The 17,494-nt window shown below is 41.9% G+C and overlaps 1 protein-coding gene across 1 annotated transcript in view; it reads left to right on the forward strand.

The window, feature by feature from the left end:
• The window catches only part of ZNF143 (zinc finger protein 143), a 61,434-nt gene that overhangs the window by 14,510 nt on the left and 29,430 nt on the right, over positions 1–17,494 (forward strand). The window contains exons 2-5 of the mRNA XM_019552203.1: positions 11,795–11,913; positions 12,185–12,277; positions 12,788–12,871; positions 13,011–13,091. Of these exons, the coding sequence (XP_019407748.1) occupies positions 11,802–11,913; positions 12,185–12,277; positions 12,788–12,871; positions 13,011–13,091 (370 nt within the window). The 5' untranslated portion in view covers positions 11,795–11,801. The remainder of the gene's footprint in view (positions 1–11,794; positions 11,914–12,184; positions 12,278–12,787; positions 12,872–13,010; positions 13,092–17,494) is intronic.

The following is a 17,494-nucleotide window of genomic DNA, read 5'->3' on the forward strand; positions in this document are numbered from 1 at the left end:
ATATTAAGAAGAAATACTTCACTGTAAGGGCAACCAGAGCCTGGAATAGGCTTCCCAGAGAGGTGGTGCTCTCACCTTCCCTGGAAATCTTCAAGAGGAGACTGAATAGGTGCCTGGCTGGGGTCTTATGACCCCTCCCACCCCCAGTGCTCCTTCCTGCCCATGGCAGGGGGTCGGACTAGATGATCTGTGTAGGTCCCGTCTGACTCATTGATTCTATGATTCAATTGTTCTAAACACCATGTATGACACTACAACTGACGAGCATCCTCCGTCCCAGGCTTTCACCCTGGGACTTCAGATGCTCCCAAATTCATTGGTAGGCATCCTACATGCAGGTCTAAGCCCAGAGGTCTTGGGATTCGGATGCCCCCAGATACCTACTGCAGGCAAGCATCCTCCATCCCAGACTCTCAAGGCCAGGACTTCAGATACTTCCCGCACTTGCTCTTTGCCCACAAATTGTCTAGCAGAGATTTTTTTTGTAAAAAAATATATATATACACACAGACACACACATTATTTATATCTATATAATCTTCTATCAACTTTTCGTCACATACCTTACACCAGAAAACAACACAAAACCTATGCAGTTATTACAATACATGAACCCGCAGAAGTGTCCTCCCGCGCACCCATCTGCAAGTCTTCCTAACTCAAAACACTGTCCCTTACTTCTGGCCGCAGTTACAGGGTTTAAAGTCTCAGTTCATTCACTGTTGCTGTTGGTCTCACTGGAGGATCTGCTGCCGCTGTCACCACTGCTGTCCTCGTCATTGTCTTCAGGTCCGGTTGCCTCATCATCTTCTTGGCTGTCACTGTCCATTCTCCCTCTGGGGGGGTCTTGGAAGGTGCCAAGTGCCCCTTTGCCAGTGGAATTGACTGCATCCTCACCGTCTTACGCCACCAATATCCAGTAGTAGTAGTCCAGCAGAGATTCAACAGCTGTGTCTTTTTTTTCCAGGTTCATCACATACTTTGTGTTAACTACTTTTTATAACTTTTTCATACCAAATTGTCCAATACCCTGCAACTGGGCCAAGTATTTCTTATGGTGGACCAACCTTCTGGCACTGTGCCAGGCACATTCCTTATAAGGAAACTGTTGTGCCTTGCTCACCCAGCACACCAGTCACAGCACTCGCATCTCCCAGTGCACCAAAGGTACTCTGTTTAATTTTATGTCCTAGTTCTGGGATGGCCTGAATTCTGGCTAAAAGCCTTAGCACAACTCAGTTTGCTCACTACTACAGGGATCAGAGTCCAGATTTCATTTTGGTTTCTGTACAGCACTTCAGCTTGTTTACATCACAAATGATGCAAAGTACTTCTGGATCCTGGCGGACATTAAATAATGGCGTCATTGAGGTCTGGGGGATGTTATGCAGCATCCCACGAATTGCGCATCCAGCCATGCCAGGATGAAATGGATGAACTCGAACCAAATAGCATAATGCATCAGGGTTGTCCAGGGCCAGTGCTGTGAGTCGGCTGATTGTTGGCATCTACTGAAAAGCTCTGGATCTGGGACGCATGTCACATATTCAGTTTAAGGCACCATATAAACTGGCTACAAAAATATTCTACGCTATATGTGAAACATCTCTGTGGCAGGTTTGTCATTTTATGACATATAAATTGGCTGAACATGTGGCAAGTTGCAATTTCTGGTATGATTAATGCCAGAGTCCTGCCATAAATGCTTGTACAAACTACGAAGTAAGTTTAATTTTCCTTTAGTACCTGGTTCCTATGGAGGATAATTGCTAAAAATTACTACCAGTCTAGCATTTAACACATGGGAAGTCTGTGTTGTATATTCCAGTCCTACCAGTAATCTATGCAGTGAGTCAGGCAGTATGATTTCACATAATGGAAATTATTTTCCAGTTTGCTTCATAAAACAAAAAAAAAAGGAAAAAAATTGCATTGTGATGCACGTAACATTACAGAGTTGTGTGCTCAGGCATTAGGAAATGCCAGTAATAAGGATGGCTGTGCAACCCTAATTTGTCTATATTGACCATGTTCTGTTTGTTCTACAGCACTTATGCTTCATTCAATGCACTGAAAGAGGCAAGGACTCTAAGGAGAGAGAGCATTTCCTTTTCTGTTTAAAGCATTCATTTGGGATCCATAAGAGATTAATTTTTATTCCTGGCTCTGCCACAGATTTCCAAAGCAATGTTGAATAAGGCTATCATAATATATAGTAGGGTGGCCATATTGCAATTTACAAGCTATGTGCAACTTCCAAACAGTTTAAATATGGCTCCTGAAGAGAATTAGTTAAATAAAAATATTCTATATCTGTTTATTATTTTCTTTTGTTCTTTCTTCTTAATTTTAAAAAGAAATTCAGCAACGGATTTATTATTTGAGCTAAGGGGCTTTATGTAGCTCATTTGTTCTGGGGCGTGCATATCTAGCAAATTTTGTTTGTGTGTGTGTCTAGATAGATAGATGTACACATGGGAGAAGGATTACAATTTCACAGACAGCCAGACCTGTAGCTGTGAATTTCTTAATTTTTAAGTTTGCAATTGTAATATTTTCACAGAATTACATACAGGTAGGCAATTCATAACGTGTGTTCAGGAAGCTTCTAATCTAAATTAACAGGTGTCATTAATACCTTCTAACAGTTGTCATTCAACATTTTATGCTATGGCCTAGACAGCTGTAATACATAGAGATTGCCAGTTAGTATGTTAACTGTTAGTTGAGGAAGTTAATGTAGACAATAAATGTTACTTTTTGGGACTCATTTTGTAAAACATGTACATTAATATTTACAATTATGTCTGTTAACAAGGGTTACACTTTAAGTGGTAAAATACCTGTAGTTACTTTTTATGTGTTATCCACAGCTGTGCTAAGGGAGACAGTTTCATTAGCCTCCTTAGTAAAAACCTGTATAATTTATTTAAGTTTCATATGTTACTGGACTATGTGTTGCTTTGCATTTTTATAGACCCGTTTTAGTTGTGTTTTTCTAACTTTTCTAAAAATAATTATTGTACATCATCAGATGTGTGCGTTACAAATAAAATTAATGTTTGCTTAAAACTAAGTCAAACCGGGTATCATTTCAAACCCTTCATATATCCTCTGCACGTGAAATGAAAATAACTTACCTTTTTCAGGTGGATTTTTCTTAGTCTTTACTTTCTAGACATAACCCTTGGTTTCTCCCAAGCTATGCTAGTTTTCTTTTCCTTTCTCTTTTATTACCATCATCACACTTTGCTTTCTCAGATGCTACCATTATTACAAACTTTATTCCAATTCCTGTTATCTTCTCCTTTGTGACCTCCTTATCTCTCTTCTAAGAGGAACTGGTCATCAAGCTTAATTTTCTTTCTTCTGTTTCCCAGTGATCATTTCAGTTATCAAATGCCAAATTACAGTTATATTTTTCAGTTGGTGCTGCAACCAGTTGATGCCTTGACATCCTTTCCAGGGTGCTGCACAGTGTTAAAACTGTTAGGGGTACAAATATGATTCACAAGATAAACCTAGAGATTTTAAATAGGAATTCATAAGGTTGAACACATTTTGACCTGTTGTCAGCTTCTGAGTTTTTTGCAACAGAAAAATTGCTTCATTATATTTTTATAGGCCAAAAATAAATGAAAACTCAGAGCTTATGATTTTTAAGAGGTGTTTTGTGTCCCTTGAGTCTAAAAAACTTGAGAACCAGTGTACTACAGAAACAGCACCCAGCAGATTCTGCTACTTGCTTGAATAGCCATAGAAGGAGAAAATACAGGAAACCCTCGCTATTCATGGTTTCAGATATTCACGAATGCCAAATCCGCATTTTAAATACACTTTATAGACTTACAGGAGGAGCTCCTCCGGAGCTCCACACTTGCTGCTGCTGTGGTCCGTCCATCGCCGCCAGAGCCATGCCTCTCCACCTGAGCCGCCAGGAGCACTGCATTCATGAACACAGTGCCTTATTTGCAGATTTCGCCATTCTTGCATCCCCCGCGAATGGCGAGGGTCGCCTCTATCCTTCTCTCTGTTAATAAGCATTTTATTTAACTTAGAGATGTAAGGTGGAAAAGTTTCCAGTGCTTTATTTTTCCATGGGAAATTTTCCATTTCTGAAAATTCAGTTTCATAAAATTAATTAGTAACAATTAATGGATGCCAATACAATATTATGCAAGCTTGGCAGTTTCAGAGTTGTAATTAAGATTTTTCAGGTGATTATCCCTAGGAAGTGTGTGAGAGAGTACATATACATATTATTGATTTGTAAACAGGAGGGTAAATACACTCTCATAACTTGATTTTTGGCTTGGATTATTATGAATTCACCTAATTGACTGTGCAGGTCAAATCAAAACCAAAGCATGGCATATCATGCACAATTCTTTGGGAGTGCTAAAATTAGTGTGTCAACCGTTTTCAGTGCCTTCGGTTTTTTTCCTTAGATTTAAACAAACAATGTGAGGGAAGTACATGCTACTGTGTATTGTCTTTACATTTTTACAAGTATTCCAATAAAAATAATTTCTTTCTGTATAAAGCTCTGAATTTGTTTGAATATAACATTGAAACCACATGAAGTGTGCTATATGCATTTATTTTCCTAATCAAATATTCCAGTTCAAATACTTGTAGCTATTGGGACATACAGTTAACATAGGGGTACTTTTTTAGTTTTGTTTACTAATTTTCCAATTAAAATTTTTCTGGAAAACCCACATCTCTAGTTTAACTATCTCTGAACTTTTCCTTAGGCATCCTCATTGAAATGTTCATAAGAACTGTAAGTCTTCAAGGATTCAGTAGTCTGAACCCTCCAAACATGCATAAAAATCTTAGATTTAAAAAAAATAAAATGTGCGTTACCTGAACATTAATGGAAGATAAACTTATTAAGCAGCAGTAGCATATTTTAAATTACTCTGGAATTATGCTTTCTGTATAGACTTTGCTAAGAGAAGCATCAACTGTTTTTGCCCCCCAGTCTCAGATCCTGTTTTCAGTTGTTTATAACTTTGCCAAATTTTAAGTAAAAATGTCCATGCCAGTTGTCTGCCTCAGGCTGAATATCAGTGGAGATGTCAGTATCTTGAAACTTTTTTGAAGGCACTTCTGCTTTGAAGCATTGAATGCTTTGGAGTAGGGACTGTACATTTGTCACACTTGTGCCTTTTGTTACCCTAGTGAAAGTAATTTTAGATTTAGCCAAATTGTAAGATTTTGAAATATTATATTTACCTGAATCCAAGGCAACTCTAAATTTAAGATGACCCTCCAATAATTAGATTCTATACATGGCAAATGTATACATTTGTTAGTTCTCCATGCGTAGAATCTAATTATTGGAAATTTGTCTTAAATTAGTCACCACCCCCCACCACCCCCACAAAAAAAAACTACGCTGTAGCAGGGGAAGAGCCAGCTTGGGATGGTGGGGAGGTGGTAAGGGGTCAGGCAATGGGGGAGTAAAGTGATCTGACCCTTGTACCACTGCTGCCGGCTGCCCTTGCTGCCTAGCCTCCACTGCAACCTCTGGTGAGCCCTGCTCTCAGCTGCTAACCCTCTGACAGGGCTCCAGTCCCACTCCAACTCAGGGTACAGAGCATGTAGTTGCTCCAGCTTCAGCCCGGCCATGCAACAGCTGTTGTGGCATTGGGAGCTGTGGCTGGTTCCCTGATCCAGATCTCATGCTGGAGCTGCTGCCACATTCACCATTACTACCAGGCCAGGCTGGGGCTGGAGCAACCACATACTCCATGCCCTGGGCTGAAGTAAGGCCAGAGGACTGCCAGAGTTGAAGGGTAAGCAGCAATGGCAGGGAGACGGTGGCCGGGCAGAGGTTGTTGGGTGGGGAAGCGATGGTTGCAGAGGTGGCGAGCAGCAGCTGTGGCTCTGACTCTGACCCCAACCCCAAGTTGGGATGTGGTTTGGGGTTATGGTTGCAGTTGCAGTTACCATCTCAGCTGCTACCTGCCACACACACCTTCCTCCTGCCTTGTACTCAAATACAAGACAAGAGGCTTCCCCCATATTTACTGAGTGAGGGGGAACCTCATATTAGAGTCAAGAAAATACAATATTGTAGTGTTTGCAGGCTCAGTACAGATTTGTTAGTTTTAACAATTAAACTCTGAAGCTGCCATCTTCTATGGGATTCTTGCACCTACTGTGACTGATCAGACTTCACATCTGCTTTTCCCATGTAGTCTTGAGCAGGACCATGCTTAGTTCTTCCATTGCATGCTTTCTCTGCAGTGGCTGCTCTTGGCTGGTGTATGGAGGGGTGCTGGAAACAAGCAGAATGCTCATTCTTGCTCTTCACCTCCCTTGGTGCCCTCTTAGGCATGCTGGTCTTAAACTTCAGTGAGATGACATGCATCTTTTCAATCCCGTACTGGATGGTTGAGGAAGGTGTAATCTGCCTGGTCAACTTGCTCCTGGGTTAGGCTAAAATGGCAACACTGAAGAGCTGTTAGAACTGGATCACCACATCCAACTCTGACAATGTACTTTGACTCTTTCAGCTCCTCCTTTGGATGTGTATGACTTTTGAGTTTAGGCATTTTGACCTAAAGCAAAATTTGGACCAGTTTGTATCCCACTGGGCCGTTGTGGGGGCTTTTTATACTGTGAAAGAGGCCAGCTGGTTCTTAAAGTGTGATCATAGGTGTGTGGGAAGAGGAGAGGTGCAAGATTTTTCTTTGTGGTAATTTCAATGAATTGTCCTTTTGTTGTTTTATGCATAGCTCTATGTGGGGTTCCATGCTTTTAATTGGTTCATTGTTAAACTTTTTATAATAAAGGTCAACAAAGTCAGTCTAGGTCTGTCTGTCGCTCACTCGCTCTCTGGCCTTGCCAGCACAAAGCTGTGCGATTCAAATGTAGAGAAGACAAAAGACAGGTGGGAAGAAACCATTGATTCGAACAAAGAGTCTCCTGAGACTGGATTTGGAGGGGTAGAAAGAAACTGATGGAAAGTTAGTGGGAGCTGGGATAGGATAGTTTAGAAGCCAGTTTGCTGGTGACGTGAAGGACCCTAAAATTGGACAAGAATTTGAGATGAGAGGAGAAGATTGCACCTGTTTGGACAAGGAGACTGGCACTAGAAACCTGCAGAGGGGAGAAGCCACACATTGGACAAGGAATCAAGATGGTGGGCAGAAAAGTAGAGTTGTCTGAGCCAAGAGATTCAGAGAAGGAGCCAGGCCTCCTCTTCCTTCAGCAGACTGAAACTTGGAGCCATGTGGGGAACAAAAGGATCTAGGACAGGAGAAACTGGGACAGGTTGGGCAAGGAGCTGGGATGGCAGTGGGGAGCAGGAACTGTTTTGACACAGGGACTGAGACTTGGATAGGGGAGGAGGACACATTGTTAATCTGGTAGCAAGTCTAGAAAGGGGACTGGCCAGGCAAAATAGTGAGTAGGGTAAGGAGCCTGGGACAGAAAGCTAGGGGTGGATGAATGTATGACTGGTGTAGGAACAGACTGGGGAGAAGAATGGAGAAGGAGAAAGGATTGAGGAAAACAGCACACATCTGTATATAAAAGCCCATGTCCATTCAAAGCCTGGAATGGAACTAGAGTCCTGAGTCTGCCCGTTTCCTTGCAGTAGCTGATATCTGTAGAAACCCCTCTGGCATGCTGTTTTATCTCTTGTGCTGGTCCAATCAGAGAATGACAGTCTACCATGGGAATCGGTTACTTTCTCAGCTCAAGTGTAGAGGTCTGCATCGTGGAATTAAACAACTTATATGCTTATGAAGGCAATGGCACACAATGTAATTTATGTTTTCTTTACTTTTTTTACAAGCTAAGAAAGTGCACCTACTACATTTAATTATTGAGGTTGTAAAGTCAATCTCCAAAAGAGTTAGGAAATGACCAAATTAAGGTTACCTGTGCAATTTTAATACAGGTTTTCAAGAGCATTATGACATGTCCTTATTAATATGATCCCACGTGGGTTTTTTCCACTGGACCACTGTCTTATTCAGTCCACAAAGTGGATGGTGTTCTGGGAGTGAATCGGCACTATGTAGTTGCTGGGGAACTGGCCAGTCAGTCCACTGCTTCATGTACTCCAGAGGCTGGTAGTAGGCCTTTGTGAGTTGGCAGCAATCCAATCCATCTTTGGATCTGGCTGCTTCGAATGCCAGGGATCTGATCCAGAGTTCTGGACTGGGTTTCTGCTTCGATCCGGCTGAAGCGGCTTTGAAGCTTAAGAGCCGCCTTGGAGATCCGGCCATAGGGTATAATGGGGAATCAATGAAATATCTATAACTTTGTCGTTTTTTGTCTGATTTGGATGAACCTTGCAGGGGTGGTAGCCCCTGCTGAGAGCAAGATGTCTGCCAAATTTCGAGATGATTGGTGCGTGGGCTTGTGGGGAACTGTACTCCAAATTGCTGAAAGCAAATCTCATGTCACATGTATGTATTACAACACAGGGGGGTGAAAACTGGGGTGGCGGCCCCTAGTGAGGCCACAAAGCCTGCCAGGTTTCAAGAAGATTGGTGCAGGGGTTTTGTGGGAACTGTATCCCAAATTCTTGAAAGCAAAACTCATTTCACGCCTATGTGTTACAACACGGGAGTCAAAACTGGGTGGTAGCCCATGGTGAGGCCACGAAACCTGTCAAGTTTCAAGAAGATTGGTGCAGAGGTTTTGTGGGAACTGCACCACAAGCTGCTGACAAGCAAAACTCGTGACATGGGTGCTTGTGCAACTTACTGTCTCTGTCTTGGGGCAGTTGATTGTCTGTATTGATTATTTCCTTTCCTTAGTCCAGGGGTGGGCAAAATACAGCCCGTGGGCCAAATTTGGCTTGGGAGGTCATTCTGTCCGGCCTGCAGGGCCCCTAAAAAAAATTTGGAAAATTAATATTTCTCTGCCTTTGGTTCCTGTCAAAAATGACAGGAACCAAGGGCAGTAGGACCCAGGGGAAGCCCAGCGGGCTCCAGCAACAGCTGGGCCTGCCTGGCCCCACCCCCCAGCCAAAAGCCCCAGCTGGGGTTTCTGGGCTGGGAACACATAGCTGACCCAGCACGGGAAGCTCAGGTAAGTGGGTGGGGGGACCCCAGGCAAGGAAGGAGCATGGGGGGGAAGCCGCTTCTCCGACCCCATGCCCAGTGCTTTGTGCTGCAGCTGTTTGCAGCCTGCGTGGGGCTGCCTGTACCCGCTCTGGACAGTCCCATGTGGGCTGCAAGTGCCTGCAGCGCGGGGCACTGAGTGTGGGGCAAGGGAGGGTCCACTTCTCCCCTGCGCTCAGCTATTCCCTGGCTCCTTCCCTGTGCGGAGAAAAGTGGCCCCTTACCCACTCCATGGCTGGCAGTGGGGCCAGGTTACAAGGTGGTGCTAAGCATGGGGAAAAGTGGCCCCTCGCCTGCCCCATGGCCAGTGCCCCAGTGTCCTGTGCTGCAGCGACTTGCAGCCCACCTGGGGCTTCCTGTGCCTGCTCTGGAGAGCCCCATGTGGGCTGCGAGTGCCTGCGGCGAGGGGCTACTTTTCCCCACACTCAGCACCAGCCTCTTCCCTGCTGGCGAGCAGGGAGTCGGGGCTGTGTGCTGCCCCCCCACCTGTACCGCAGGGCTGGGGGGCACTGGATGTGAGCGGGTGGGGAGCCAGCGGGAGCACAGGGCCTGCACTGGTGTCCTGGGGCCAGTGCCAGTGAGGCCCAGAGCAGGGTGGCAGGAATGCAGGGTACCAGCTGGCGGGGCTCTATGGGGCTGGGCCAGCTCCCCACTCCCTGCTGGTGCAGCCCAGTCCATCTCCACAAGCCCCTGCCAGCCTGCGCCCCACTTTGGGCCCCATCGGTGCTGGCCCTGGGACATTGGTCTCAAGACAGTGTTGGTCCCAAGATGGTGACCAGGGGACGGAGCACCTGTCAAGGGGTGGGGCACATGTCAAGGGGCAGGGCTACCCATGCAGCCCTCGACAGCCTGCCAAAACTGGGTAAGCTGCCCTGTGCTCAAAAGAATTGCCTGCCCCTGCCTTAGTCTCTGCTTTTGTAGGTGTTAATTGATGGTAATTAACTGGTTACATTAGCTACCTACTGTGTATTGAGCTGGTGGCTGAGTGAATCATGATTAGTTGGTAACTGGTAACACAGTAGCTTAGCAGCTAGGCCTGCAGTAGTGTCTCCGGGGCCCCAAGATAGACACAGTTGCACAAGCACCCATGTTATGAGTTTTGTCTGTCAGCAGCCAGAGGTGCAGGGCCCCAGAAGCCAGAACCACTGCAATGATCTCCTTGACAGCTGGCAGGCGTTGTGGCTGCAGCAGGGGCCACCGTCCCTGCAGCTTTCATTCCGCTGTGTCTTAACACATACGGTGTCACCCATGGCATGAGTTTTACTAGTCCACAGTTTGAGGTGCAGTTCCCTCCAAACCCCTGCACCCATCTTGAAACTTGACAGGTTTTGTGGTCTCACCAGGGGCTAATTAGCCTGCAGTTTTCATCCCCCTGTGGTGTAACAGATAGACGTGACATGAGTTTTGCTTTCAAGAATTTGGGGTGCAGTTCCCCCCAACCCCCTGCACTGATCTTCTTGAAACTTGGCAGGCTTCGTGGCCTCAGTCAAGGCCACCACCCTGGCAGTTTTTACCTCTCTGTGATGTAATACATACACATGACATGAGTTTTTGTTTCATGAATTTGGGGTACAATTCCCTCCCGGAATCCTTACACTGATCTTCGTGAAACTTGGTGGACTTCATGCTCTCAGCAGAGACTACAGTTCCTGCAAATTTCATCGAAATCAGACAAAAAACAACAAAGTTATAGATATTTCATTGTTTCCCCATTATACCCTATGGCTGGATTTCCGAAGCAGCTCTGAAGCTTTTCCGAAGCGCTTTGGAAGCTCCAAACTGCTTCAGAAAGCTAATGAAGCCAGCCTTTCGATCCAGACATGCTGCTTCGGATGCTGAAGCGTCCAAATCTTCTCCTGACCCAAAGCTCTGTCCAAAGCCTTGCACAGCCCTAGCTGGTAGGTATGTGGTGGGTGAGGCAGGAGACAGCAAGAAAAGAAAGGAATATCTAACAATTAAAACAGGCAAATGGTACCAGGAGAACTGTACAGAGTTCTGCCACAGAGTTGATGGAGTCAGGATTCTGCGCAAAAAAAGTGTAATTTAAGACCATATCATAACAGACATGCCCCTGGTGGCTAGATTAAGGTTGCACAGGTAAGCTTAGTTATGGTATTTCCTAGGGTGCCTGTAGACATGCTTGTTTATATTCTAATTAGAATGCATGACAGCAGACTTGATTAAGCCACTGGTAAGCAGTTGCTTGCACATATAGTCCTATAGAACTTCACTAAGACTTGCATGATTTTCACGATTTGCTTCTAGTTACAGTTTACAACTTCATTCTTAATTTTGAACAGAAATTATAGTACAATGTGAACTGTACCATTACTTATTAGATGAATAATTTCTATAATTTGTTTTAATAGTTAGACGCCTAAAATTCAGGGATTTCTATGTGATAAAATTCACAAAAATAAGTAGGTTAGCTAGCAATACTTGGCCATCTGATATAACTTTTCATCTTCTAAGCTCTTTGAGACATTGATCAATCACTGCATCATATCTTTGGGGCAGGTAAACCTAAATATCCATAATACACTAAGTAAAATTTTTGAGAGAGGATTTTTAAAAAAAATTTCAGGATTTGTTTGCCATCTTATTGGGCAAGGAATAAACATGTATTTTTTTATTTCTTGATGTTACTATTTATTGTTCAGCATTCAGTTCTTATTTTTTGTAAACTCCTCATTTCTTTCTAGGTAGACAATGTTATTAGCCCAGATAAATCGAGATTCTCAGGGAATGACTGAATTTTCCGGAGGAGGAATGGAGGCTCAGCATGTAACTCTCTGTTTGACAGAAGCAGTAGCTGTACAAGGTAACTATTCAGGTTAACATATCTCCACTTCATTCTGACTGTGAAATCTGGCATTTAAAAAACACATATATCATTGTATATATGGGGGTAATTTAGCATATTGTACATCTAAAATGTATTGAAATAATTACATTTGTTTAGATAATTTGTTTGATTAATCTAAACTGCACTGTAATTATATTTTAAATCATGCTATCTTTTTAGTGAGCCTTACCATGTTTAAAGTGTCTGAGTTTGACAATACTATAAAATAACATTTTTTCCCCAATAGATGGTGACAACTTAGAAAACATGGAGGGTGTAAGTTTGCAGGCAGTTACACTTGCTGATGGTTCCACTGCTTATATACAACACAATTCTAAAGGTAAGTACGTGAGTAAAACTCTTTGCTTTATTTATTGGCTTCCATATTGTTTCTCTGTTTTAGTAACCTGTATCTGAGTTTAGATTATAAACTCTTAAAAGACAAGGATTATTCCTTTTCCTGGAGCCCCCAGCACAATGGGGCTCTAATTCCAATTGAAGTGCTACCAAAAAATAACTATATACTACTACAGTTAATAGGAAGGAAGGAATTAATTAGTAAAACAATTCCTTAAGGAGTAAAGCAAAAAAAATAGCCTTTCTGTAGATTTCAACACTAAATACTACCAATGTACAGATTAAGGGCCCGTAGAAGCATATTTGTAATAACAATAAAGATTTTCCACCTTCAGCATTTTTTATCCCAGAATGTCATGCAATTTACATACATTAATATGTACTTAGTATTTGTCAATACCATATTTTTATTCTATGAAACATTTCCCTCACCTCATTTAAAATTGTGATATGTCATGTGGGATAATTTATATTGACTCTTGATGTATTCCAGATGGTAAATTAATGGACGGTCAGGTGATTCAACTAGAAGATGGCTCTGCTGCCTATGTTCAACATGTATCTATGCCCAAAAGCAGTAAGTGCATGAAAGCTAGAAATATATTTTAAAATATTCATTTGGCTGATATAACAATGATTTGAATGTAGTGTTAATCTGTTTGTAAAGATTTAAAGAAAACTTATTTCTAAAATTATACCTTTTTCCCTTTGAACAGGAGACAGCCTTCGTTTGGAGGATGGGCAGGCAGTTCAGCTGGAAGATGGAACAACAGCATTTATTCATCATACTTCAAAAGGTAAGTCCTTTTTCAAAGTATGATTCATTTTATTAAAAATATGTTATAATTTCCTTCAAGAATACTATGCTGGTCAGTATGATTAGATTCTGAGTATATTTACAACATTGTGGATGACTTGCTACATTAAATCCTAGCTAGATTTTAAGTATTAGCAAATGGAACTGCTGACCTGAGGGTGGTTCAGTTCCTTATTTGGAATATAGTGGTTCCCAACTGAGAAAAAATTGCTGTGGGTTTCTAGAGCTATTTTAGCTTTTCAATGCAGAGACATGCTGATTATGGAGAATTTAAACCCCAACATGAATTTCAGTAAAGATTGAATGTAATGCAAAAATGAGAGAGGCAGCTAGAGAAAGCAGATATCATTCAAATTAGAGTGTCTAAAGCAATCATTCTCAACCAGGGTGCTGCAACACCCTGGGGTGTTCTGAGATCCTTTAAATGGTACCTGGGGATGCCACACAATGTCAGCAGTCTTAGTGTGTAAACATGATTCACATGATAACCTCTGAGATTTCAAATAAGAATCCATAGGCTCAAAAACATTTCTGACCTTTTGTGGTCTTTCTGTGTTCTTTGCAACAGAATTGCTTTATTATTTTTTTATAATAAAAAAAAAGGAGTGTGATGAGTGTTTGAAATGGAGTGCCGCTAAATTTAGAAAAATTATGGAAGGGCCTGGAGTCTAAAAGAGTTTGAGAATAGCTGGTCTAGAGATTGAGTTCTCAGCCACAGAGTATTTAGAATATATGCTACTTTTTTAGAAGAATTCTCTGTGTAAGAAGTCAAGTAAGCAAATTTATTTATTTCAAGTGTGAATGTTGACTTTTGGAGTAATTAACTACACTAGTTAAGAAATATTCTTATGCTTGACAAGCGTATAAGTGAATATTTAACTTTTAAACCAGTATTTTGTAAGGATCAGCAAAGCTAAAAAAATAGAGACAGAGAATGTAAAGTAGATAATCTTAGAAGAGCCTCAGAAGTAATCCCATATTCTACCATTACAGGACCCTCCCTTTAGAAATTTCTTTTGCAGGCACATTGTTTGAAAGAAAGAAAAAGTAAATGATTATACTTTTACTGATTTACTTTAATAAAGGTATTGAATATCCTAGGATCTTCCCTCTTATTCATTGTCACATTTAAAAAATCACCATCCTCTTTGCAGCCCACTTTCCCAATCAAGTACAAGGGCACAGATTAAACCAGTGGTTTTGAACATTTTTAGGCTTGAGGCACCCCTTGGAAAATGCCATCTCAGTTTTTACTAATTTTTTAACTACAGAAAAATAATAGAGCAATAATTCTGATGCAAAGAACTCTGAAAGACCACAACTGGTCAGAATGTTGTTGAGACTATGGATTTCTATTTGATACCTCTGGGTTTAACCTGTGAATTATGTTTGTACACCTAACAGTGCTAATATTATGTGGAGCCCTTGAAAATCTCAAGGCATCCCAGGGTGCTGGAGTCCACTGGTTGAGAATGACTGGATTAGAATATGTAGCTGTGAAGAAAGGCTTGGACAAACTAGACTGAAATGTTGTTGGTTTTCAAAATCACTGAAATTCAGAGTGAAGTAATGCAACAGGAGGATAGTTACTTTCCCAAGACACATCAGAGTGAAAACTGATCAGAGGAGTTTCACTTTCTTTTTCCTGCAGGGAATCCTGAATCTGTTAAATTGTATTTTGCTGCAGTTTTACAAAGCTGTAGTAAACAACAGTGACAGTTCTGGAGCAGTTTATTAGGAAGGAAAATGCAGTGGCTACCCGAAAGCTAGAGCTGTGCAGTACTCCTTTCACTCACACATTGCAATATTTAGGAGAATGAAGGGAGAACAGAAGGAAGAATGCTCCTTCCCCCGTTTGTCAGCCAGAAATGATTGGGATAGAAGAACTGTAAAGTATCAACATTGTACTAGCAAATATGGAACCTGCAAATAGGGGCCAAAGAGAGGAACTGGTAGGAATGCTAGTCCTCTGTTAGCAGTTTGGTTAGGGATGGATGACTTTTTTCACAATATATAGTATTGTCTGGATTTTGCTTCTTGAAGCTGGAACACCTACCTAAAGGTTTATGGCTGATAGGAATGAACATTCCGTTTATAGTTTGGAGTAAAATTGCCACAACTTCTGTGTTGATAGGAATGATTATTGAATAAGAGAAGGGAGGAGTGAGTGAGGTGGATGTGAGAAATTGAAAACAGAAGTATAGCAATGATGGAGGATTTGAGAGGAGAAAAAAAAAGAGACAGAAAATATAAGGGCATAGGTATAAAATGAAATGGAAGGAAAAGAGAGAGGGAGAGAGAAAGTGATAGGAAGTGAAAAAAAAGTAAGCTGATCTCAAAGACAATTCAGGATAAGATATACTATAAACTGTTTTGGGGAAAAAATGCAATCAAACCAGGAAAGGAAATAAAGTACAACAGAAATGAGTTCATTAAGTTGGTTGAATATTATATGGTTAATGTACCATATTTACTCAAATATAAGATGAACCTGATTATAGGATGACTCCCCAATAATTACATGTTATATATAGAGAATTTATAAATTTGTTATAATTTTCTAGGTATATAATCTAATTATTGGAAGTTTGCCTTGAATTTGTCACCCTTCCCACTGCTACAGCAGGGAAAATAAATCTGAGGTGGTTGGGTAGCCCCTTGCCCTCTGCTTCCTACCAGCCTCTTCCCCCCCTCTTCCCCCTAAAGTGCCTCCCGAATCTCCATACTGTCAGACCCTTCTCTCCCTGAGCACATGGAAGTGAGGAACAAATTTGAAAACAATGGCCTTGAAATTAAACATACTAGCAGTTTGCATATAGTACCCATAGACTCCTGTTAATCCAGAATTGATGCGTGTTGCCTTTTTTTGAAATTGCTGCAAGTTTTAGATTCCATACACACACTTTTAAGCGGTACTTTGGCACCTACTAGTATATAGTACAAACTGCATGATAGTCCAAAGCCAAAAGGCTTGTGATTTGTATATAGCTCATTGGGCTGGGCCTCAGCAGAGTCAACATGATTTCAGGCTGTGGTGACCCCGCTGTTCAGCACTGTTCAGTATGTGTGTGTACTCCAGATACCTCCTACAAAGGATCCATGTGCTGATTAGAACCCCCACTCATGAGTAGAACTAGGTGTTCTTGTCGTGGGTTCTGGGATCCTCCAAAATTTTATGCAGATGAGGCTCAGGGCAACTTAGTCTGGTTCCATCTTAGGGAGGGCAGGACCACAGTCATCACATGTGACAGACTGAGGGGCTGACAGAGGGATTGTGGATTAACTGTGTGGGGCCCTGTGTAGTGGTGATTGCCCGGCATTTATGGCTGAAGAAATAGGAATCGTTGGAAATAGGAGAGAGAGGCACAACTCAGCTGTAGGAGTGAAGAAGTCTAAATGCATTCAGTGTAGCGGTGATGGGGAGGACTGAGTGCAATGGGCACTACCATATGTCTTATTCAGATGGCCTACGCTAACTTATCCTTGTGGTAGGCTATCATTATTATGTTTTCCCAATACGGGTCATGTGTTTTATAGTCATGCTTGGTGCTGGCTACATTTAATCAACTTCATAGTTGGTTTTCATTGCTGAACACATACTGCTTCTGGCAGCAGTTTAATGACAGCCAGTGTATTTAATAAGGTTCACTTGTATGTGAATGTAAGAGATGATTAAATATGGAATTTTGAAATTTGATTATTGTATTACTGGACTAAATAATGTAAAATTAATTTCATAGTATTCAATAAATATATCTTCTGTTATTCAACCAGGTAATATATTAAGTGACATTTTTAAATAAAATTAATTAAAAACTTGTTTGTTTGCCAGCTTGACTACATTATGTAATACACAGTATTCTTTGATTCCTTTTTATGACTTTGAGGGGAGTGACAACACAGGTATTTTCAACCTTAGTTAGAAGGCTTATTCCTTGGACTAGCATATGTTAGCTAAAGTTTTCAGACTCTGCTAGTCTGTGTTATTTTCATGTATTGAAATGAATTAGCGTGATTGCTTATTATGTACTCACAGAGTACTTCAGCTTCTGCATACCCTGGCACGTGTGTAGTAATGAATGTATTATATTCCTGTATTCAGAGTAATTATAAAACATTGTATTAGACATTGAAAGGATGCTTGGGCCCTTAAGGTTACAGGAATCATATACCTGTATTTTTCAGACCATAAGACGCACTTTTTTCCCCCCAAAAGTGGGGGGAAAACGAGGGTGCGTCTTATGGTCCGAAGGTGTGTGTCCTGGGGAGACAGGGCGGAGCTTGCCCGCGGAAGCGGTGGAGCCCGAGCGGGACACCCGCCGCTTGTTTATGCCGTGTCCCGGGGAGATGGGGCGGAGCTTGTCCGCAGAGGCGGCGGAGCCC

Source organism: Crocodylus porosus, unplaced genomic scaffold (genome assembly GCF_001723895.1).
Source record: "Crocodylus porosus isolate Cpor-Errol unplaced genomic scaffold, CroPor_comp1, whole genome shotgun sequence".
Lineage (NCBI taxonomy): Eukaryota > Metazoa > Chordata > Crocodylia > Crocodylidae > Crocodylus > Crocodylus porosus.